At 35.9% G+C, this 25,290-nt stretch overlaps 1 protein-coding gene across 11 annotated transcripts in view; it reads left to right on the top strand.

The window, feature by feature from the left end:
- Positions 1 to 25,290, top strand: part of R3HDM1 (R3H domain containing 1) — a 184,916-nt gene that overhangs the window by 108,643 nt on the left and 50,983 nt on the right. For all 11 annotated transcript variants that reach the window (XM_014537650.1, XM_014537645.1, XM_014537646.1 and 8 more), the window contains 3 exons: positions 1,951 to 2,102; positions 8,066 to 8,374; positions 13,948 to 14,071. In XM_014537650.1, coding sequence (XP_014393136.1) covers positions 1,951 to 2,102; positions 8,066 to 8,374; positions 13,948 to 14,071 — 585 coding nt within the window. The remainder of the gene's footprint in view (positions 1 to 1,950; positions 2,103 to 8,065; positions 8,375 to 13,947; positions 14,072 to 25,290) is intronic.

Below are 25,290 nucleotides of genomic sequence, written 5' to 3'. Positions count from 1 at the left end.
AAAAGTATTCAAACATCTCTTCCTATACAAGAATTGAATTAACATAAATAACTGACTCTTTAGAAATTCAGGTTTTGCTTAATAAGTTATCTTCTTAGCCTTCAGGTTTATTAAATTATTAAATTTCCTATTTCCTGGTGCAGGATGTAAGATAATTTAATATTTCACTATTCCCTATTCTTTTTCATTCAAAACACATCAGTTAATATATTTTTGGTAACATGATTGATTCTATTGAGTAGAGAATAACAGAGTAAGGAACTAGTCAATCTGAAATTAAATTTTATTCTTAATTTTAAATGAGTTCAAAAGTGACTTCTTTGCTTATTTTCAAAATGAACAATCAGCAAATATCCGACATGACTTGTTTTTAGTTATTTATAACCAGCACATAAATTGTCAGGAAACTAACTGATAAAAATAATTTGACTTTGGAGGACTTTTCCCACTTGATAGCAATGGCACAGGGGATTCTTCTCTTCCAAATATTATTATATGTCATAGATTTTTTTAAAATGGGGACTTATCATGGAAGAAATGATGTTTTGAAGGCAATGTAAGAAACGATTATTCAAACTTCTCTTATTTTCTTCTGTATTATTCCCATACTAAATGGGTATCATAGTCAGTGGTCAATTTATTTCACATAGTCTTTTTTTTTTAATATATTTTATTGATTTTTTTACAGAGAGGAAGGGAGAGGGATAGAGAGTTAGAAATATCAATGGGAGAGAAACATCGATCAGCTGCCTCCCCACACCTCCTGATTTTTTTACAGAGAGGAAGGGAGAGGGATAGAGAGTTAGAAATATCAATGGGAGAGAAACATCGATCAGCTGCCTCCCGCACACCTCCTACTGGGGATGTGCCTGCAACCAAGGTATATGCCCTTGACCGGAATCGAACCTGGGACCTTTCAGTCCGCAGGCTGATGCTCTATCCACTGAGCCAAACTGGTTAGGGCTCACATAGTCTTTTTTTTTTTAAAAATAATCTGGTGTATAGTGAGGAAAAATACTAATCTTTGAAACTATATGTGTATTGAAAAAAGTCTGAAAGAAGGTATCCAAATTGTTAATGATAAGATTATGGGGGATTTATTTTCTTTTTTATCTCTCTTTGTTGATTATTTTCCCACAATAAAAATATTAGAAAAAGTTGTTTAGAATATGTGTAAAGAAAGAGTAAAATTTACTCAGTTACTTAAAATATCCCTCTGATAGTTAGTAAGCACTGAAAATAAGCCTCAGAATCAATATTAAAGCTCTCTTTATTTTTCTCTCTTACCTATCAATAAATCTCACTGAAATTAAAAAAGATTATTTTAGAAAATAATTTAGAATTTAAAAATTATTTACCATTTTTAACAAGTTAGAAACTACAAAATAAGGATACTGCCATCAAGTCTATGTTTAAAATTCGATGCTGTCAACCATTTAAATTTTCATTCAGTTTTAATTTTATTAGTTAAATATACACAATGTGGCCTGTAAATTAGCTATTTCCCACCACCTAATCAAGGCTAATTAATAATGTTCTAGTATCCCAATAATGTTCTAGTATCTAGCATTTTGTTCTTGAAACTGAAATGTATTGCAGCACTAAAGCACCACAATCTTGTAACTAGAGCAAGATGTATTAAGAAGCCAGAGGCTTTCGGAAAATAATGTGTATTATAAAATAAACTTGAGAAATTCTGGAGTAGCAGCCTTACAGTAAAACACTGCAGAAACTTTGGAATATTTACTCTAAGTGGGGGAAAAACTATTAATAGCTTCATATAAGGTCAGACTTTGCCTCCTAAGCTAGGAAAATCTTTTGGTTTTCAAAAACTTGAGGCTTTGGAATTGTGACTAAAGATTGTAGACATGTACTGTAAATTGCTACTAGAATGACCTATTTTCAAGTTCTGTTGTAAATGAATTTTTTTATTCTCTTTAAATTTTTTAGGTCAGCCCTTCATAAACCCAGATGGGAGTCCAGTTGTGTATAATCCTCCTATGACTCAACAGCCCATTAGAACCCAAGTGCCTGGACCTGCACAGCCACCTCTGCCACCCCCACCACCTCAACAACAACCAGCTAATCACATTTTCTCACAGGTGCACATATCCACGATTACATAATGCTAAGTTCACCCGCCTTTGCATATTTGGGACTAAATTCACTAATTATAATTGAGATAGCCCATGTAAGTACCTCTTAGAACTTTCATATTCTCCACCAGTGATGTCCCACTCACTACTTGTAGGAAGACAGGTTAACTTCAAGGGCTTTTCAGCTAATAAATACAGAATATATATGGGGGGAAAGGGAATTTTGTATGTCATGAGCCTCTGGTAAGTATTTTATCCCTATTTCATAACAGCAAGAAATGGACACGAGGTATAAAAATAAAACTAAGATTGTTCATTATCCCAGTGAGGAAAGTGTGTTGTTTTAAAATTCAACAGATCAGCAGTTTGAAGAAACTGAGTTGAATTGCTCAAGTTCTGCACTAAAAATTTCATTAATGAGAAAATGCAGAGTAATTTCTTGTGAAAGAAGTATGGTGATAAACTTGAACTAGAGAATTTTCATTAGTTTTGCTCACAAATTATGTCATTTGTATTGTAGGAATGAAGAATGTACAAGCAATTTGATAAAGTTATCAAATATTTTGAAGGGCTGAAAATAATTGTTCTTCTGGCAATTAACACTCCCAATACTGGGCAAGGCAGTTTATCTAAAGTAAATGGACGTCATGGTTTTTGATACATTCCTAAGACTATAAATATGAATTCATATATGTAGAGGAAATTGCCTGAAACTATTTCCAAAGACTCCCATATTCACTTCCCAACCCTGTTTGATTATATATACCCAGGGTTACATATTAAACTGCTTAAAACTCCCTCCCTATTCTTCTCTGCCTTAGCTTAATTCAACTTGATCCTAAAGTGTTTTTCTTTCATTTTACTATCATGTGGTGGTTTTTGTAGCACTGTGTATTTCACTTGGAGCTTTATAGGACTGATTTTCATTTTATTTAATTCAGTTAAAATAATGTTAGTCTGGTAGCTTCAAAAATTCTAAGGATTTATCTATGGTTATATACCTCTTAAAAATAACTTTGAAGACACATGTAAAATTTAAGACAAAAAAAAGTTGTTTAAAAAAATAACTGATTTAGTTATGAGACTATTGTAAATGAAGGTGTTGTAGACAATTTAGTTTAGAAATAAATACCTTAATAGACTATAATTTGAAATCTTAGGGTATGCATCAAATTTCATGGCTCTTTTTCCTTGTATTCTTCATAATTCATCATCAGTTATAAAAATAGAGAATGGATGAACAGATGATACTCAGTAACTATCGTTTGCACACTGAGATAATCATCAACGGAATTTCAAATAACCACACAAAAGAATGCAGTGATTTCCAAAGCCTGCAGATGGGCTACATTTCTTATAACCAATCACTTTAAATGGGTGTTGTTTTGCAGCCAGATACATTTTAAATAGGAAAAGGAGGTGCTAAGGCTTTCTTTTTTTTAAGTGGTATCAAAATTTTACTTTGGCCCAGCCCGTGTGGCTCAGTGGTTGAGCATTGACCTCCTGGGAACCAGGAGGTCACAGTTTGATTCCCGTAAGGTCAGGGCACATGCCTGAGTTACAAACTCGATCCCCAGTGGGGAGCATGCAGGAGGCAGCCGATCAATGATTCTCTCTCATCATTGATGTTTCTATTTCTCTCTCCCTTTCCCTTCCTCTCTGAAATCAATAAAAATATATTTAGGGGGAAAATGCCCAGCCGGTGTGGTTCAGTGGTTGGGCATCAACCCGGAACCAAGAGGTCACTGGTTCAATTACTGGTCAGGGCACATGCCCGGGTTGTGGGCTCTATTCCTGCAGAGAGCAGCCTGTTTCTCTCTATTCCTTTCCCTTCCTTTCTCTAAAAAAAAAAAAAAAAAAAAAAAAAATTTAATAAAAACATTAAAAATCTTTTTTTTTTACTTTAATCAGCCAGTTTTCTTAACCCACATTTTTCTCATTACCACTTGACATTCTGGTAGACATTAATACATACCCTTGGTGCTCATAGTGCTCTTTCATTTATCCCAGAGCAGGCTAAAGCTTGTCTTTCATCTGACACCTACATAGTAGGTCAAGTTCTCTGGAAGAAAGTTATATCTTAATGATTGTCTACCTTAACAACACATTCAGTACCCTGTATTTGGAACTTCTAAAGCTACACCTCCTTTAGTGATAGGTGCTGTCATCCATGAGGAAGCTTGCTCATTTCTAGTTGAGAAGTTAGTGAAGAAACAGTAGGTACTTCAAAGATCTTTCAGCTTTTACCTTTTTTAGTACCTTTACTTTAATTCTAGATTTTCTTGTAAGGTTCTAAGCTAATATAAGCCTTTCATATTTTTAGAAACTCTTGGGTTGATATTATGGTAAAAATGCAACTTGTTTATACAGCTTAATTGTCATAAGAATTGTTTCTTTTTTAGATTATTCCCTAATACCGTTGGTTTATTTTGCAATTTTAAAGTATTCTCTTTAGAAATATTCCAGAGGGAGATTCATATATATACGTTTTTATTAGATAAAATTGCCTGGGTTCCTCCATTGCTTGCTAACATGACTTGACTACAGGTCACTTAACTCACCTTAGCCTGATTGCCCACATATAAAATGGATTATGATTATAATAATATTTAAGCCAATATGTATATTACCCCCTTTGTAATAAACTATGTAAATATAAGATTGGAAATCTAAATCAGATGTCAATGTTAGCTTATAGATGACCAGCTATATTCCATAAAATTTAGGAATGATTAAATTTTTTTTTTCAAAACACCTGTTTATTGAGTTCCTTTGGGAAACTTTTCCCCTGAAATGCAAGCATGTTTCATTAGTGAAAAAAATGGAAAGAACTAGTTTTCTCAGCTTTTTTGTTTGTTTGTTTTGTTAATCCTCACCCGAGGATATTTTTTCCATTGATTTTTGGAGAGAGGGGGTGGTGGGGGAGAGAGAGATCGATTGGTTGCTTCCCTCAAGCAATGGGTTTAGGGAACAAACCTGCTACCCAGGTACGTGCCCTTGAACAGGAATCGAACCCGAGACCCTTCAGTGAACAGGCCAACGCTCTACCACTGAGCCATTCCAGCCAGGGCAGGTTTCTCAGATTTTAATAAAAATTTTTACTTACAAGAAAAGTATGTTTAGCTTCCATATATAAAAGAGATGTGTTTGTGTGTCTGCATGTGCCTGTATGTATGTGTGTGTTGTTTCTTTAGGCTGTTGTTCTTAATGGTACCTCTAATACATTTTTCTTTAAAATTTTTAGAAAATGTATGCACTTTGGTCCCAAAAGAGTACCTCATTGTGCCATATCAAATAAAGACAGTAACTGGCATAGATGTTATGTAAGTTATTACTGTCTGATAACAAAATAAGTGAAGTTTTTATTTTATTATTTAGTGTTATATAACTAAATAGAGCAGCCCCTTCATCAAATCAGGAAGGAAGGAAAAGTGGTTTTGTTTTGATTGACCTAAACCAGGGGTCTTGGTTAGATAATAGGATTTAAAGTACCTGTTTCAGTGAATCTAATCTTTTTATGACAAAGTTATCTTTCTAATTGTGTATTAAATTTAAGCATAGGTATAGTCTCAAAACTTTTACTATGTAGAGTTTCCTCATTTAGCATTGTTTTTGTTGTTTCCTACATTGTTGTGTTGAAGATGACTTTATAAATCTAGTTTAAGCTATTGCCTTGGCTCTTATGACTTTCCATTTTTTGCAATTCTTCTAATATTTTATTCTGACATTAACGTTGTTTGCCAACCCATTATTCCTTAGCCTGTTTGTCTTCTGCAGTCCTCTTCACAGCCTATTTCATACTCTCCAGCTCATTATCCATCCCCGCTCCTGCCAATCTCACCCACCCAGCAATACTCTGTGGTACTATTTCTCTGTTCACCTCTTGCATTGTTTTTGTGGATGGATGTGTGATGAAGGCTCATGAATGTGATTAAAGTCAGGGATACATATATACTGAAAAGTATTTCTATCCTGTATTAGAAAGAAATTCATTTTATTTCATAAAATATTTGTTATATTTGCTTATCACAGTGATTGTATAATCCCTAGTCTTTTCCTTCCTTTCATATGAAATAATTTTCATGTAGACAATTCTAGTCCTAACATGTTTTCACTACTTTTCTCATTGAGGTCAGTGCAGCTCTCTGCAATCCTGGGATGGCAGCTTTCATCTGGAGATAGGCTTTCTAGTCTATCCCCAAAGCTATAGGCCCAGTATACTTACTTCCAGTTACTAGGGTGAATTGAAACTTAAAACTACGAGAGACATCCTCCTAAGTAAATTTCTAAGAAGATCTCTAGATATTCAATCTGTGACTATAAAGTAATGGTACTTCCTTTAATCCCAAGTATGCCCCCAAGTTATACCACACGTAGGACTCCATTGCACCACTGCTGTGTGTTTTCTGTGTGACCTGTAGTTAGTAACCATGTGAAACAGTGATATACAGTACTTCTTGCATAGTGCCTAACATGAAATATTCAGTAAATATCAGTTTTCTTCCCTTAAAATGAATCTCCCTCATAACATTCTTTCCCTATCACATTTTGAAAATGCTTTTTAAGTTAAAGTACTAGCTATAACTTAAAATCACTCTACACTTTTTAGAAATGTTTTGTTTTATTTGGGGTAGTTTTGTTTAGAGCTGGAGGCAACCTTATTTACCAGCCTTGGCTCTTAATGATTTTCAAAAATCACTTCCAGGCTGAAAAACTGAAATTTTGCCAGCATTTTAAAGATTGACAACATTAAAAGGAATAACATAAAAGCCTCAAAATGTTTTGAGAAATGGCAGATCATTGGAATAACAAAATTGACTTTTTGCCAAGATGACTGTAATGGTGGTGTGCAGTTATGGTATCTCTTTTTAAAATATTGGTAATTACAGCTAGTGTACTTAGGTATATTTTTCCCTTTTGACACTATGCATTGAGTTAGGAGAACAGAGTAGCTATTTGGGAGGAGTAAAACCATATATTTTCAATCATTAAATCAGGTTCCCATTTTCATCCCTTATCTTTGCTATAGTCTTAATTTACTTTGGAAAAAAACACAGCAGACTATAGATATTGCAGGCATGTCAACTTTGATCTGACAACTCCATTACCCAATTTTTTAAGTAACTTTTTTTCAGTTTTCTTCTTAGCAAAATGTGGAGATGTGGTATATATTGTTGCCAATCTGCGGCTCCTCAGGAGCAGGAAAATGCCATTTTAACCCTGTTATTTTCATTTCAGTGATGATATTATCTAGACTAGTCAGAACTGGTATTTACGTTGTTGAGCCGGAGAAACATTTGTCAGGTAACATAAATCATAACCCTATCTTGACTGGGCACCATTGCCTGCTCACCAAGTAGCAAAAGCAGTAAGAAACTATTGTTTGGATTTCATTTGAATGACATGTGACTTAGGAACAGACTGAAACAGATTAGGGAAGAATAGAATTAGGGCTAAATTATTTTTGAGAAATTAGAAAAAAGACAAGGTGGATAGATTTTCTATTTAATTTCTGCTAGTATATTTGTTAGGTATAATAGGAAACACAAAGATGCTTTTAGTGAATCTTGCCTTCTAGGAAGAGGGGTGATGATTTAAAGTGAAGAATAATTAGTACTGTGCCTTGCTAGTTACCTGGAGTTTGAAGTCCTTTCAGTTTCACTTTTACATCCTAATGTGCTTTTTTTTTTTCTTTTTCTTTTTTTATTTATTGGGGTGACATTGGTCAACATCAACATATAGATTTCAGGTTGGGTTTCTATGCTAATGTGCTTTTAATCTTTATTTAAATAAGTGTTTTTTTATTGTTTATGTGTGAAATGTTATACCCTACTCTTCTGCATGCTATGCATTTCCATTATATGTATTTTATAAGCAATTTGTAGTGACAGCATTGTAATATTCCTCCTTCGATAAGTTTGGTCTGTATACAGAAGGCATACTGACTTGACTTTTTCCTTTTTTATCAGGACAACCTTGGGTCTCAGTTTAGCCACATGAGTCTTGCCCGCCAGCCATCTGCAGATGGTTCTGACCCTCATGCTACTATGTTCCAGTCCACTGTTGTTCTTCAGTCCCCACAGCAGTCTGGTTATATTATGACAGCGGCTCCTCCACCTCCACTACTGCCACCTCCACCTCCTCCTCCCCCTCCTCCTCCCCCTCCCCCACTGCCACCTGGGCAGCCAGTCCCTACTGCTGGCTATTCTGCTTCTGGTCACCCTGTCAGCCAGCCTGTGCTCCAGCAGCAGGGATATATTCAGCAGCCCTCACCACAGGTAGGTTGCTTTTTCACCTTCCCCTCCACGGAGGCTTTTCATTTAAGATCACTTTTAACATAAGAGTCTTTTTGTTTATTTGTTTTTTGTTAATCCTCACCTGAGGATATTTTTCCATTGATTTTTAGAGAGAGTGGAAGGGAGGGGGAGGGACAGAATGAGAGAAACATCAATTGGTGCCTGCACTCAACTAAGGCCGGACCAAGGCTGGGAATCGAGCCTGCAACTCAGGTATGTGCCCTTGACCTGGGACCCTTCAGTCCTCAGGCTGATGCTCTATCCACTAAGCAAAACTGGCTAGAGCTACATTAGAGTGTTTATTTTTAATTTCACAGGGAAAGAATTTGTGCAGGCCCAGCTGGTGTTGCTCAATGGTTGAGCGTCAAGGCCACAGCTCAATTCTGGGTCAGGGCACATGCCTGGGTTGTGGGCTGGATCCCCATTAGGGGGTGTGCAAGAGGCAGCCGATCAGTGATTCTCATCCTTGATGTTTCTATTTCTCTCCCTCTCCCTTCCTCTCTGAAATCAATAAAAATATATTTTTTAAAAAGTATTTATAAGGATGTGTAAGCAAAACTTGTCAGCATTTTCTTTTCTCTGGAGATTTTCAAGTGCATGATAGACAACATCATGATAGTTGAGTAAACTATGTGATCTTGGAGTTTCCTTCTGACTCAGGTTTGTTTTTTATAATTTGCTTAAGAGAAACACATTAAAGTAAATGCACTATAAAAATAAAATGTAGCCCTAGTGGGTTTGGCTTTAGCCTGCATATTGAAGGGTCATAAGTTCAATTCTGGTCAAGGGCACATGCCCAGGTTGTGGGCTGGATCCCCATTAGGGATCGTGTTGGGGGGGCAGCCGGTCAATGATTCTTCCTCATCATCATTGATGTTTCTATCTCTCTCTTTCTTCCTCTCTGAATTCAATAAAAAAAAATTATACGTATATGTATATAAAAAACATTCTTCTGAATAAATAAAATGCATTTTGCCCGGCTGGCATGTCTCAGTGGTTTAGCATTGACCCATGAACCAGGAGGTCACAGTTTAGTTCCCAGTCAGGGCACATGCCTGGGTTGTGGGCTAGATCCCCAGTGTGGGGCCTGCAGGAGGCAGCCAATCAATGATGATTCTCTCATCATTGATGTTTCTATCTCTCTCTCCTATTCCTTCTTTTCTGAAGTCAATAATAAAAATATATTTTGAACCAAAATCCTATATAATGAAAGCATAGTATGTAAATTATTCCCTCAACCGAGAGTTCGTCTGGAGTTCGGCCAGGGGAAGGGAGGGAGGCCCCAGCAGGCTGTGGTGGCAGGTGACCTGGGGAAGGGAGGGAGTACCTGGCCAGCAGCCAGCCGATAGAGACTCTACCAGTGCATGAATTTCATGCACTGAGTCTCTAGTAAATAAATAAAAATAAAATGCATTTTAACCCCTAGAGTGCCGGGGAGCACGTAAGTCTTTGAATATGTAACTTCATTTACTTGCGATTCATAATTTTTTTCCTAAACTGCTGTAAAATCAGCAAAAATGCCTTGGCAATGTTAGCATAGTTCCTAGGATATTGGTTGGCAATCAAAGGGTTAGGAATAGATCAGTCTGGGGAGAGTTGACATCTTAACACTATTGAATTTTCCAGTACATGTTATCTCTCTCCATTTACTTAGATCTTCCTTAATTGTTCTCAACAATATTTTGTAGTTTTCATTATATAAATATTACACATATTTTATTAATTATAACCTCTAAGTATTTAATGTCTTTAAATATTCTAAAGAAGATTTTTTTTTTCATTTAAAGATGACATTCAATATTCTGTTAATCCAGGTGTACAGCATAGTGGTTAGATGTTTATATAACTTATAAAATCCCCCCTGATAAGTCTAGTACCCACTTGACAGAAAACATAGTTATTACAATGTTATTGACTATATTTCTTACGTTGTACATTACATCCCGGGACTATTTTGTGACTGCCAATTTGTACCTTTTAATCCCTTCATCTTTTTCACCCATCCCTCTAAACTACCCCCATTGTTTGTTGATGTATTGATGATAGCCATTCTGATAGATGTGAAGTGATATCTCATTGTGGTTTTAATTTGCATTTCTCTGATGATTAGTGACATTGAACATCTTTTCATATGTCAGCCATCTATATGTCCTCTTTGGAGAAATGTCTGTTTAGGTCCTCTGCCAGTTTTGAATTGTTTGTTTTTCATGCAAGGTTGTACCAGTTCTTCATATATTTTGAATATTAACCCTTTATGAGATGTAACATTGGCGAAAATCTCCCCTAGAATCCATGTATTAACCTGAATATGTTTTGAAAGTGCATATACTCCCCTCGTTTCCAAGCATATGGGAAAGAATTCAGTCTTTAATCACTAACTATTACATTATCTGTTCCTAGTTTGCTGAAAGTTTTTCCCATGAATGAATATTAAATCTTGTGAAATGTTTTTCTGTGTCTTTTGAAGTAATCATGTGATTCCCAACCACTCCCCTTTACTCTATTAGCACTGAATTATGTTGACTGACTTTTTTAAATATATATTTTTATTTATTTGAGACAGAGAAAGAGAGAGAGAGAGAAACACCAGTGATGAGAGATAATCATTGACCAGCTGCCTCCTGCACGCCCCAGACGGATCGAGCCCACAACCTGGGCATGTGCCCTGACCAGTAATTGAACCGTGACCTGATTCATAGGTGGACACTCAACCACTGAGCCATGCCGACCAGGGCTGCATTTAGTATTCTTTAACTATTAATTGATATTGTCTTGTGGTTGATAGTGTCTTTCAAATCTTTTACATCCTTATGTAAATTTTGTACAGTTCTAGCAAAAATGATAGTTGTTTTTCTACTTCTCCCTTAAGTTGTATCAGTCTTTACATAGTATTTGAATATACATTGAACAATTCATATTTATTATACCTTCCTGATATATTGACTCATGTTGTGAAATGGTTTTCTGTTTCTATTACTGTTCTTTGTCTTGAAACCTATTTTATCTGACTTAATATAGTGACTTCAGCATTTACTTGATTCGCATTTAAATTAGTTTTTTTCACCCTCTTATTAGCAGCATTTATACCTAAAGTGTCTTTTACATACAGTAAGTATATAGTTGTTGTTTTTGCTGTTTTATACAATCTGATCAGAGTGTCTAGTTCTTTTATCTTTTATGTAGGTATTGACATGGTTAGATGCAGGTATACTATATTGCTATTTATTTTCCATTTGTCCTATCTGTATTTTATTTCTATCTGCTTCTTTTTCTGCTTTTTGTATTATTTGAACACTTTTAGTGAGGTTTTTTTCCACCCCCTGAGGATATGCTTTCTACTGGCTTTAGAGAGAGGCAGGGAGAGAGAAAAAAACAGCGATCAATTGCCCCCTGTACATGCCCCAACTGGGGTATGTGCACTGACCGGGAATCAAACCCACCACCCTTTGTTATAAGGGAAGCATGTAAAACTCAAAGGCTAACACGGGCCAAATAAATGCTGTGAGTTTGTCATGCTTGTTGTAAGGGGCGTTGTTCTAATCCATTGAGCCACACTGGCCTTGTCTTTTAGTGTTTCATTGTATTTCTTCTGTTGATTTCTTATCTACAGCCATTTGAATCTTGTTTTTGTGTACTTTATTTAGGGACTACTATATGTACCTTTACAGTATCACTGATGTTTAAATAAAACTGCAAGTATTGTGTCAAAGATGACAGGAGAGTTAGAGAAAGGAACATCAGTGATCGGCTGCCTTCTGCACATCCGCTACTGGGGATCGAGCCCACAACCCGGGCATGTGCCCTGACCCGGAATTGAACCGTGACCTCCTGGTTCATAATTTGATGCTCAACCACTGAGCCACACCAGCTGGGCAGCAATATAATTCTTTTTACCCTCTCTCCTCCATTGTTGTCATATATATACATTATAAACAAAAATATAATGATAATTTTTGCTATAAACAGTATGTCTTTTATTTAAGAAAAAAATATTATTTATACATATACATACATACATACTGAAAAGTTTAATAATGGATGAGACCTAAAATCAGAACATACTATTTTGCTAATATCTCCAAGAAAAATTAAGGAATCACATCTCTATTGTGTCTAATATTTCAAAGACAGAAGAATATTACAGTAAATATTGGGGATTCTTGGCTTATAACTGATCTATAAATTCTTTGCTTGGCTGGTTTCCTAATGAAATGGGCACTCTTGAAGATCTCCATAGATCTCTATCTTTTAATAGTAACCCAGTCAGAAGAGCAAAGCCTGAGAGAGCCCGTGAACCTAATAATGTAATCTGTCACATACTGCTACATCACTGGATTATTCTTCACCTCAAACTTGATGAGATTACTTTAAGAGAAATTCAAAGCAGATATAAATAGCTCTGGAAGGAAAAGTAAATCAAGTTAGTCTTTCTGGCATTTTTTCCACCTTTATTAAGGCATACTCTATACTAATAAAAGGGTAATATACTAATTAGACCGTTTGACCGGACATCTTCTGGTTGTCCGGTTCTCCTTCCGGACAAAGCCATGGTGATGGGAGCCAAGGCAGAGACAGTTAGGGGCGATCAGGCTGGCAGGGGAGGCTGGTTAGGGGCTATCAGGCCAGCAGGCAGAGGCCATTAGGGGCGATCAGGCAGGCAGGCAGGCAGTGGTGGTTAGGTGTGATCAGGCCGACAGGCAGAATGGTTAGGGGCAATCAGGCAAGCAGGCAGGTGAGCGGTTGGGAGCCAGTGGTCCCGGATTGCAAGAGGGATGTCTGACTGCCGGTTTACCCTGCGGGATCGGCCAAGGGGTCCCGGATTTCGAGAGGGTGCAGGCTGGGCTAAGGGCTCCCCCCCCCCAACCCCCCCCCATGCATGCATGAATTTCGTGCACCAGGCCTCTAGTTGACAAATAAGATTGTATTGGTGTTTTAATTTGCATAAGAAAAATTAAGGAATGGGACCAGTTCAACTGTGCATTAATGTGGGAATGGATAAAGTGTCTTATTTATATAATGATTGCTATTCAACATTTAATTTGAATGAGCTAGTGGTACATGTTTAAACCAAGAAAAGTCTCATAAACAATGTTACTTGCAAAATAAGTTGCATGAAGTTTAATAGTAGAGTACCATAAATGTAAATTTTTTAAATTCTCAACAATTTATATATGGGTAACAGATATATATAGAGAGATATTAGACATTTTAAAACATTTATAGGAGTAATATATTCTAACTGGATTTTTTGTGGAATGTACAGCCAGACAATGTTGGAGTGATCCTTCAGCTCTATCAGTAGTGTTTGGTTTTGTAAAAGAGAGGAGAATCTGAAACAAATATGGCCAAAAAAATTAATAACTACTAAATCTAATTGGTGGGAGTATTTATATTGTATGTTTGAAATTTTTTAAAATTTTCTCAGTTAAAGCTAAGAAAATCAGTTTTCAGATGATTGGTGTTGAAAAAAATTATTCATTACACTCTGATGTGCATCACAGAAAAAGATTTTATTGCAAGTAAAATTGATTTTTTTTTCTCAATATTTATCCTAGATGCCAGCCTGTTATTGTGCTCCAGGCCACTATCACTCCAGTCAACCTCAGTATCGCCCAGTCCCTTCTGTCCATTACAATTCACATCTAAACCAACCACTGCTACAGACTGCACAGCAGACAGGTGAGTAGCATTTTTGTCATTAATTCTTAGTGCTCAGGTACTGCTTTTTTTCATCCTGCTTTATTTCAGTCTTACTATTAAAATACTGCCCCACTCAGTCTATCAAGGGTCTCAGATATGTACGTACATATGAATATGCAAGCCTGTGATGTAAAAGAGTGGGCAAATCTTAGCACATGCTAGCAAATACCACATGGTCAGGTTTTTATGCTAAAGGGATGGGAGCCATGGTGAGCAGGTTGTACCAGGCTGAGCAGTATGGTGAGCAGCTTCCTGGTGCTCACTGCCATTGTAGTTGAAGCCTTCTTTGCAGCCTGGTAACGCACCAATGGTAACGACAAAAGAAAGGCAAGACAAGTTAAAATGTCTCCTGAACCTAAATTTGATTGAGAACTCTAGCCTAGTGAAAAATTTTTATGTCTCAGTTGTTAGTAGGAATGCTTCTAAAACAAATAATGTTCTTAAATATTTATGTTTGTGTTTTGTTTTTCAGTTTGCTGGTTGTATTGTGAAAGATATTTTAAAATCAAATGCAATCTAATACTAGGCATATCAAATATATTAAAACTCAAAAGATTTTTTTTTAAGCATTCAGTGAAAACAATTGATCTCAATATATAAAACTATCTTATTTTACTGAACTCATTTCTCTCCATGCTTCCCACCTAGATATATACTTTTGCCCTGGATGTTGAATAAGGGTTTTTTGTTTTGTTTTGTTTTTTCAGCTTTTCATAACTCTAGGTATTGAAGTAGAATTTTTATTGGTTTCTTTGGAGCCTTTTTGGCTGCTTGTCACCATTGGAGGCTCTCTGACTATGTCAGTGTGACTCAGTGAGGCCACATAATCCCTCACCTCCACTTAGGCAGTTTCTTGCTCGTGATATTGTTTAGAGCTCTGAAGGGGAACTGCAGTTTCTGAAGGAAGACTCCTGCACTACACTATCTGATGAGAAGTGGTTTTGCTTCTCATCACTTGTGCAATCTTCAATGATCATTGTGACTTACCAGCCTCTTTTACAAGATAGGCCTCTTACTTCTTATCCCTACAGAAGTTCCAGTCCTTACTCTGTTGCTCCTAGGAGTTATCTTATACTTCATATGTAGGTTCTTCCTTTTTGTGTGTTACTGGCCCTGAACTGTGTGTGTGACAGATACTCTTCTAAACGATGTTGAGTACAAGTGTTGGTCCTTTTAGCCAACTTTGAATTTGCCCTCTGTCTCCAATATGACTCTTTAGTTGCTGAAGTTTAATAATATAGTCCACTTATAATGTAAACTAATATATGCTATCATTTTTAAAGGCATCAAAAGTTGTTCTTTATACATAGAAACATTGGTTGTGAAACTGCTCGTTAGCTTTAATACATTGTTGTTTTGTTCTTATAGACATTATTTTCCAAGTTTTCCTAGAAACTCAGTGACTGACTTTTTATGTTGTTTTGGTCTTGATTTTTTTTTTCTCTGAAAATTATAATACAAATTATAGCTGATGCCATGATAATAAAAAAAGAAATTTACCTTCACATCCCCCATTCAAGCACCTTGTGTGTGACTAATAAACGTACACCCTATTAATGAGGCAATCAAAGATCTTTTGTTCTACATTTATGTGAGCTAATTAGTTTCCTTCTTTTTCATGACTAAATTTTGGTCAAATTGCCTACAAAATTAAAACTTTTAGTCACAGATGGGACCAGTGTGCTTATACAAATGCATCCCTGCAAAAAATATTCCCACTTAATGGAAAACAACTGAAAATGACATTCCTAATTGAAGTCCAAATATGTGTATGACAGATAGCATGTGTTTATCATCAGTCATATTTTAAGTTGGGGTTTTTTTCTAATGCTAGTTATGGTGAAAAAGAAGAAAACAAGTAAGTAAATTAGATTGCATCTAGATAATATAGGCACAGAGATAATATGTCTAAATAGTTTTTGACATTGTGTTTGACTCATAGAGTCGGTCATAATATAACACTATAACTAGAGTTGGTCCTCCCAGTTATTTTATGTAGTATCCTCTTAACTTACAGCTTAAGTTAATTTAATCTCATTTAGTTCGAAGAAGAGAAATAAATCCTCAAAAGATCCTTATCTGAAAGGGAAAGAAATTTTGTTATGCCAGTAAGTACAATAGAAGTTTTCCTTGAAAGAAAAGTTTGGTAGTGTCAGTGCCAAGTACTGTGTTAGTAATTATATTGAACCTTTTTATAGAATTTGTAGGATTTTAATGTTTTTAAAAGTTATAATCTAAAGGTTTTTTTAGTTAGCTAATGCCTATTTTTTATGTCAAAACTTATAGAAAATATGCATTTATGTTTGTAGTGTCCTAATAGAAAAGTGAAATGCATTGGGAAATGGACAGGCAGTTTTTTGTTTCTGATTTTTTTCACAGATTTATAGCAATTTCTGTCTCAATAATTTACATTTTTATATGTAAGCATCAGACTTTCTTTTTCTTATTTTTTTTCCTTATATTTCCCTACATTTTTATCATCCTGAACTGATTAACATTAGAAACTGTCACATCTTAACATTTTTTTCTTCAAACATTTAGTTAAGCATATTGTTTTCTTTTATTGCCTGAAAGGGTGAATTATTCATCCAAATAATGAAACCATAGATAGATTTGGAACAATTTTTCTTCACTGAGGCACAAATAAATAATTTTTAAATGTTTGTATATACCTTTAAAGAAATTTTTGCCATAAATTAACAAACCCAATTGAATCAACTATTTTTAGACCAAGTAGGGTATGAGCAATGAATTATAGGATTTTCTCTATTTTCCCTTTTTGGAAACAGAGAGAAAGGATGAAATGCTTTGGTCTTTTATCTGTGTGTGTGCCAGAGGACCACAACAGTTATTGGTCTCCTTGACAATAAACCACCAGTCTGTTATGGGAACTGAATTGAAATTAGTACTTACATTACAAATGAATAAACAAATCCTTTGTTATGAATGTGAAACTACCCTGGTCATTCAAAACAAGGTAGTCAACCTCTATCAACAGAAGCAGAAGAAATTCTGGCTACATAAGGCTTTTGGACAATGTAGTATATGACATGAAAGAAAATAATATAGTCAATCCTGGCAGCCCTTATTTATTTTTAACTCATTTTAGGTGTATCACCTAAAGCCTCTGGGTTTCAATTTACTCGTTTTCCAAGTAAGGGAGTTTTACTCGGTTTTCTTTTGAAGCCTCTGTGTATCCTAAAATTCCCTGATTCTGTGTGTCTGTCTTATGAGTCGTTTCTAGTTCAGAAAGGTAGGAATATCGAAGACTTGGTTTGCAAGTGAGTTACTATGAAGAAATAAGTCATATAAACAACAGTTTCAAAAGATCTGGTTACTTGCCAGTTACAATAAGGATTTGTTATCCTAACTCTTTATCATAAAATTTACAGCTTGGAGACTATAAAGTATACTACATTTAAGAACCTTGGTTTCTACTTATAAAGAAACCTTTTTCTGCAAGTAGTGACTATAGCAAAGATTTTAGGTTTGTGAGGCCCTGGCTGTTTTCTATCTAGCTGCTTTCATTCTTATGACTCTTTTGAAAAGTTTGCAGCTTCACCATATATGTTTAATATTTGCAATAATTGGCCTTGTTCCTGAGCTGTTGGATTCGGGGCCGTAGCACTGTCTGAGAGGTTTACATTTCTCACAGTGAACCGGTCTCTTTTTCAGCTGCTTCCTGGCTTCTTTTTATTCAGGTTTCCACTGCTTTTTTTATATTTTTCTTCTTTTATTTTTTTTTATTGCTGTATTAAGGTATTAACATTTGCTTATATTTTCCTGTAATTGTAATACCGGTTAATCATGCATCATACTCAGCAATAGGGACTTGAATTTAAATGACAACCTTGGCTTAATGTAATTTACCTTTTAAAAATTTGTGAAAGCTATTGCTTAAATTTCTTTTCCAAAGCAGATTTGTATGGCAGATTCATTTTGGTTGGAGCTTTTCTTAAAAGTTTAATGTCTTGCCCGATGTGGCTCAGTGGTTGAATGTCGACATCTGAACCAGGAGGTCACAGTTTGATTCCCGATCAGGGTACTTCCTGGGTTGTGGGCTCAATCCCTGGTACAGGAGGCAGCCAATTAATGATTCTCATCATTGATATCTCTATCTCTCCTTCTTACTTCCTCTCTGAAATTAATTAAAAAATGTTTTTTAAATTTAATTTCTTAAGTATGCCAAACTCATTAGCAAAAGGCAAATATATCTCTTTTCCTATTGCTATATAACTTTTTAGGATTATTATGCATTAAAGCATGCCATAAAATAAGATACCTAAAAATCATTTGAAGCTACTTGGGCTCCGACCAGGGATATAATTCCATTTGTGTGTTTTTTCTAAACTGTGATTTTGTATGCATGTGGAAAGCAAAATGACCCTGTAAAACTAAATATCATTTTAGTTTTGCAACCAGTTGATAAATAAATTCAAAGAATATAAATGCATTATATCTTCAGTCTCAGCTTTTCACATAACTCAGAACCATGTGGTTCCAAACTGATTAAGTTTTATTACCTGCAGACTATAGTAGGATCCCGATGAACTGCACTGTGTAGAACAAGCATGTCAAACTCGTGGCCCACGGGCCGCATGCCTTGTTTATTTAGCCCGTGTTAGCCTTTGAGTTTGACATGCTTGGTGTAGAAGGAACATTTTAGGAGAAACAGTCTTAAGATGCACAACATATTGGCAGCATTATAAGATGCAAATTTAAATTAACTAGAATGTAAAAGACAAGCAAGGAAGAAAGGGTCCTGTTGGGTAAGCAGGGGAGGGGTGCGAATAATAAAGACTTGGCTATGCCAAGTAGGGACTCTGGGCACAGTCATTTTCTTTACTGACAACTTTTGATGGGAGTAATAGGAATAGAAATTTTGTATTTATATTATTACATTTGGTAGCCTTGGCTATTGTTTTTCCATTGATTCTGTGAGCATTTCTTAGTATTGTATGACCAGCACAGATTCAGACATTGTATAATACCTACAAATCCACCTATTTCCCTTTTCCCTTCTCCATTAACCTGCCGCCACTGAAATCTGGAGCCAAATGTATCTGGTAAGTACCCATAGATTTTCTTGAGTTGTATAGACTCTTCCATAGGACTGTCATTTAAGTAGCTGTGAGCTGTAATCTCTGTGGCTGTTTTTATTAGATTTTTTTTTTTTTTTTTTTTTTTTTTTTTGGTGTTTGTATTTATGTTTACTTCAGGCACAGAGGTAGGAGTCCAGAGGGTGTTATAGAGGAGAAAGAATAGTGAAGGTTTGCTGGCAAGTATGTCTTCCTCCAAATTTACTTAAGGGGCTAGTTGAACTTGCCTGCTACTAAAATAGTGCCACATACATAAGACAGACCAGGAACCCTCAAAAACTTGAGGATTTGATTATTTAGAAACAGTTCTTTTAAATTGTCCTGTAAATACCTAGTTGCCAATAAATTTAAAGTTGGCAAAATGACTCCTCAAAAAAACTATTCTCACATTGCTTCAGCTATACAAGTTTAATTGCAAAAGAAATTAATCATAAAATTTAATAAACCTTAGATTTATGGCTATTCTGACTAAATAGTTCTTCAATTCTTTTTATCTTTCTAATTATATCTAATCCATATTAAGAATGCTTTCCTTTAACACAAATGCTAGTTCAGGTCACCTATATAAAATAAAACTAGCCTGTTACAGCCTAGGCAATACTTTTCTGCTGAACATGCTATTTCCTTGCTCACTTTTCTGTTGACGTGAAAGGGAGTTAAAAATAGAATATTCTTTGAACCCTCCAGGGATGTGCCTGAGCCATCAATTTATATTGTCCTAGTTCTCTCAGCTTGCAGAATCGATTGTGCTTTCCTCTGAAAGTGCTGGAAGAAATGGGATAATATGGCAACATATAGTCCTTTAACAAAGGAGAATGGCATTGTTAAATGACACCTATATTGAGACTTGGATGTTTATTCTGTTGGTACCTCTTAAATTGGCATTGCTTGCTTTACAAAACAGATGTTTTCCCACAATATTGACACAAATTTCTATAAAAGATAGCCTGTTTTCCTCTAACTTCTAGATTAAATCCAAATATATGACAGGAAGGATTTTTTTTTTTAATTCTTATATACTGAAACACACTTTTTATTGAAGAAAGAGTAATTTAGATATAGTAGCCAAGTTGGTCATATGTTGAGTGCCCTAATATTGGGAATACTCTTCTTGTAGTACATTTTACTTATTTTTTTAAATATATTTTTTATTGATTTTTTGCAGAAAGGAAGGGAGAGGGATAGAGAGTTAGAAACATCGCTCAGCTGCCTCCTGCACACCCCCAACTGGGGATGTGCCCACAACCAAGGTACATGCCCTTGACCAGAATCAAACCTGGGACCCTTGAGTCCGCAGTACATTTTAAATGTAATGGTACTTTTCATTCTCTAGGACTCTTCATTCTTCCTAATCTTCCACCTTCTCCTCTTTTCCAGATCAGTGGATTTTTTTTCTCATACTTGACAGTCTTCAAACTATACTTTTGAAACTATCAGGACTCTGTTTCTCCCTTTCCTTTGTCTGAATAATTACATAATACACCCGACGTACTGTGCCACTTCTCTGAGTGACACTGTAACAGCTGATGCTCAGCAGCCTGAATGTTTAAACACAGGTTTGGAGGAATTTGAGCATCTTGAACACTTCTTTAAGATGTACATTTTATTAAGGAAGTGTGCATAAAGTGAGACATGTCCTTAATTAGATGATCTTTTATGTGACTAATAAGTTATTTTATTAATGCTTTTGTCTTAAAAAGACAATAGTAAGGTTCTTATCTTTAATTGGATTAGTGGAATGGTGTGGATATTTTATTTGTTTTTGGTGCTTTCCAGCTGAATATTTCTAGTTTTGCTAATGAATATAGTAACTTTAAACAGTACAGAGCCCATGGTCTTAGGTCATTTGAAAAAGTTCAGTAATCTTATTGCAACTTTCAATGTCTTACTCTTTAGAAAGTGTACTCCAAAATTATATACTTCTTGACCAGTTATTGGGTTGTTGTTTGTTTGTTTTAATTATTGGAATGAATAGTGAATAGTCCGACATCTCATTTCACTGCTGGAAAACAGTTTAAGTACCTGTCCTAATGGGAATAGAATTTGCCTCCTGGGTGAGGTACCAGTTATACAAAACATCAAATGTTAAATGGTGCCTTTTTTTTCTTTTTTTTTCTGTAACAGCCTTAGAAAGATTCCTCATTGAGCAGGCACTGACAGCTTCCTGCTCAATGTGGGTTAAACCTGGTGCGTTTTCCTGCCTTGAATGTAAAAATTATTATAAAGCTATTCAGTATATAGAAAAGAGCCATTGCTTCACAAAACGTCAAGACTTCACCCATGATACAAAATATACCCCCTTGTACACAAGGTGTCCAGGTTAAAAGTGGCATTGCCCCACTGGGTAAAGTCTGACTTCTTTTACATACACACACACACACACACACATATATACATATATATATCAACAAAACTTTTCTTTCTCACAGTTCTGGAATCTGAGAATTTCAAGATTAACGCACCAGCAGATTCAGTGTCCACTGAGAACCTGCTTCCTGGTTTATAGACTGTGCCTTTTCCCTGTGTCTTCACATGGCTAAGGGATCTCTCTGTGATCTCCTTTATAAGAGCACTAATCCAATTCATGAGGGCTCTTCCCACATGACCTAATCTCCTCCAAAAGACCCCACTTCCTCATACTGTTACCTTGGGAATTGTCTCCCCCATATTCAACATAGGAATTTGGGGGAGACATAAATTTAGTCCATTGCAGAGGTGTTTGAAGTAGGAAGGGATGAGAGCTTCATAGAATATATTCTAATCCGCAAAAAGATTTAATGCAACTGTTTCCAAAGCTCTCCCTCACCTTTAACCATACTTAAACAGTCTGAACTAGATCTGGCCAAGTAGATGAGACTGCAAAAATCCTCCCCTTTGTTAATGACCTTTGAAGTAACTGAATCTGTTGACCAATTGCTTCAGAAATTAACAATCCAATATTAAGTATGCCAAGACCCAAATCTTCATTTTTCCACATACAAATTTCAGTAGCACTTAGATAGAAAATACTATATAATTTAATATGTCAACTAATGTGATTATCTGAGCTTGTATCTTTATATATATTTTTTTTTATTATTATTATTATTGATTTCAGAGAGGAAGGGAGAGGGAGAGAGAGATAGAAACATCAATGATGAGAGAGAATCATTGATTGGCTGCCTCCTGCACACCCCCTAATGAGGATCAAGCTCACAACCCGGCATATGCCCTTGACTGGAATCAAACCCGGGACCCTTCAGTCCCCAGGCCAGTGCTCTGTCCCCTGAGCCAAACCAGCTAGGGCTGAAGTTGTATGTTTGTTTGTTTGTTTGTTTGTTTTTTTGGGGGGTTGCCTTTAAAACAGATTTATTTTCTCCTTATAAAAGTAAAACATACCATAACAACTGGAAAATACAGGAAAGAAGAATTTACTTTAATCACACATAATCCTACCTCCTAAAATACAGTACATTAATTTTTTCTTTCAATTTTTTATATGTACCATTTAAAAAATTTGTTTGCAATAGTAAAGTCTGCCTTCTTGGCAAAGCAACTCAAATTGTGGAGAAAAAAGGCAAACTTATGAAAATTCTACTAGATAAATCTTGTCTACTCATATGAAATATGGCAACAGGGTAAACCTTTTGAGCAAAGGCACCATTTCAGGCAAAATAGCCAAGCTAAAGCCCAAAGAGGAACATTGGAGATTGACATGGCAATTATTAGGCTGAGAGGCATAGACCAAGAGATAAGTCACCATTTGACCCTCCTCTTCCCTTTCCCAGGACCGTGGGCAAAATAAGTGAAAGAGAGTCCCTTCTAGGGAGAGGACACTATTGGCTGATCATATAATCTCTTAGACACCTAGTCTTTTTTCAGACCTCAAGTTCATATACCTGCCATCTGAACTGACTGTTCAACCTGGCTGGTGTGTCTCAGTGGTTGAGCATGGACCTATGAACCAGGAGGTCATGGTTCGATTCCTGGTCAGGGCACATGCCCAGGTTGCAAACTCGATCCGCAGTAGGGAGCCTGCAGGACATAGCCAATTGATGTTTCTCTCTCATCCGTGTCTCTCTCATCGATTTTTCTATTTCTCTACCCCTCTCCCTTCCTCTCTTTAAAATCAATAAAAATTTATTTTTTTCTTATGAACTGACTGTTCAGCATCCTTTCACTCTGATTCCTAATTTGGGTAACAATGCTTATTGTCACAAATAATTTTCAATTCATATGAAAAAAAGTTTCCTAGTTGATTGATTATTACAGTAATTTTCTGTTTTCCTATAATTAAATTTATCTTGTTAAACTTCAGTAAAAGTCTTTATTAACCAAAATTCTCAGAAAATGGAAAGTGGCCAGGTGTTTAGTGTTCTGCTTATTTGAACAGTTTACTGGAATATTCTTTCTATTTCAACACTTGTCCCTGAGAAAAGTAAAATTTAGAATCAGACTGCTGTGTAAAAATCCTAGCTACAACACTTATCAGCTGGTGACCTTAGACAAGGTATGAACAGCTCCGTGCTTTTGTTTCTTTACCTAAACACTGGGGATAAAATTGTACCTGTTTCATGAGCTTGTGAACATTAAATGAGTTAGCATGTGTGAAGTGCTTAGAAGAGTGTCTGAAACCTAATAAATGTCATATAGCATCAAAGAAATGAAAATTATGTAGTATTCTAAGTAAAAAGGCATAGGAATTTTGGGCTCAATTTTTGTTTGGGCTGAATTCCAGAGTAAACACGAGAAACTGATACAGTTTGTTCTAAAATATTTAGTCTTTTATCCTGTTAGCTTCTTGAAACATTCTTCTTCCTTAAAGTGCTGTAGAGTTCAGATCAGCTGAGTTCTTTTCTCATCCTTTGATTGTTAAGTTAAACTCTAAATATATTCTAAGTAAATTTACTTAAATCTTTCCTTATATAGCCTTGTAAAATGCCCATTACTCACCTATTGAAGAGGCTTTTTTTTTCTCCATTGTGTTTCTGGCTCCTTTGTCGAAAAATCATCTGCCCATATACATGTGGTTTTATATCTGAGCTCTCAGTTCTGTTCCATTGATCTGTGTGTCTATTTTTCTGCCAATACCATGCTACTTTGATTTGAAAGAAAGAGGAAGGGAAAGGGAGAGAGAAACATCCATCTCCTGCATGCCCCCCACTAGGGATCAAGCTCATATCCCAGGCATGTGCCCTGATCAGGAGTCAAACCATTGGTGCACAGCATGATGCCCAACCAACTGAGCCACACCAGCCAGCGCTGTAGTTTTCTTTTTTTGTGTTATCCTTGCTAGGTTTTGGTATCAGGGTTATGTTGGCCTCATAAAATGTGTTAGGAAATATTACCTCTTTAATTTTTTGGTAGTGTTTGAGAAGAACAGGTATCAAATCTTCTTGTACTATTTGGTAGAATTCACTAGTGAAGCCATCTAGTCCTGGACTTTTATTTTTTGGGAGGTTTTTGATAGTTGTTACAATTTCCTCAGTACTGATGGGTCTATATAGATTTTCCAGTTATTCATGATTCATTCGAAGGAGATCATATATTTCTAGGAATGTATCTGTTTCTTTTAGGTTATTGAATTTGGTGGCATATAGTCTTTCATAGTATTCTAGTGTGATCTATTGTATATCTGTAATGTCTGTGGTAACTTGTCTTTCGTTTCTGGTTTTTTGTCTGTATGAGTCTTTTCTCTTTTTTCCTTAGTGAGTCTAGCCAGGGTTTGTCAGTTTTATCAGTCTTTTTTTAAAAAACAGCTCTTGCCCTGACCAGTTTGGCTCAGTGGATAGAGCATCGGCCTGCAGACTGAAGGGTCCTGGGTTCAACTCCGGTCGAGGGCATGTACGTTGGTTGCGGGCACTTCCCCAGTAGGCTGATCAATGTTTCTCTCTCATCGATGTTTCTAACTCTCTATCCCTCTCCCTTCCTCTCTGTAAAAAATAAATAAAATATATCTGAAAAAATAAAAAACAGCTCTTTATTGTATTAATATTTTGTATAGTCATTTTGTTCTCTAGTTCATTCAATTCTATTCTAATTTTTTCCCCTCCATAGCTCCCCTCCACCCAGTTCCCACCCCACCCCAGGCCTTTGCCACCCCCCCCCAGGCCCTCGCCC

The sequence above is a fragment of the Myotis brandtii genome, unplaced genomic scaffold (assembly GCF_000412655.1).
Source record: "Myotis brandtii unplaced genomic scaffold, ASM41265v1 scaffold1804, whole genome shotgun sequence".
In the NCBI taxonomy this organism is placed as follows: domain Eukaryota; kingdom Metazoa; phylum Chordata; class Mammalia; order Chiroptera; family Vespertilionidae; genus Myotis; species Myotis brandtii.
The sequence above is the reverse complement of the archived record's forward strand: the minus strand, read 5'-3'. Positions and strand labels throughout refer to the sequence as shown.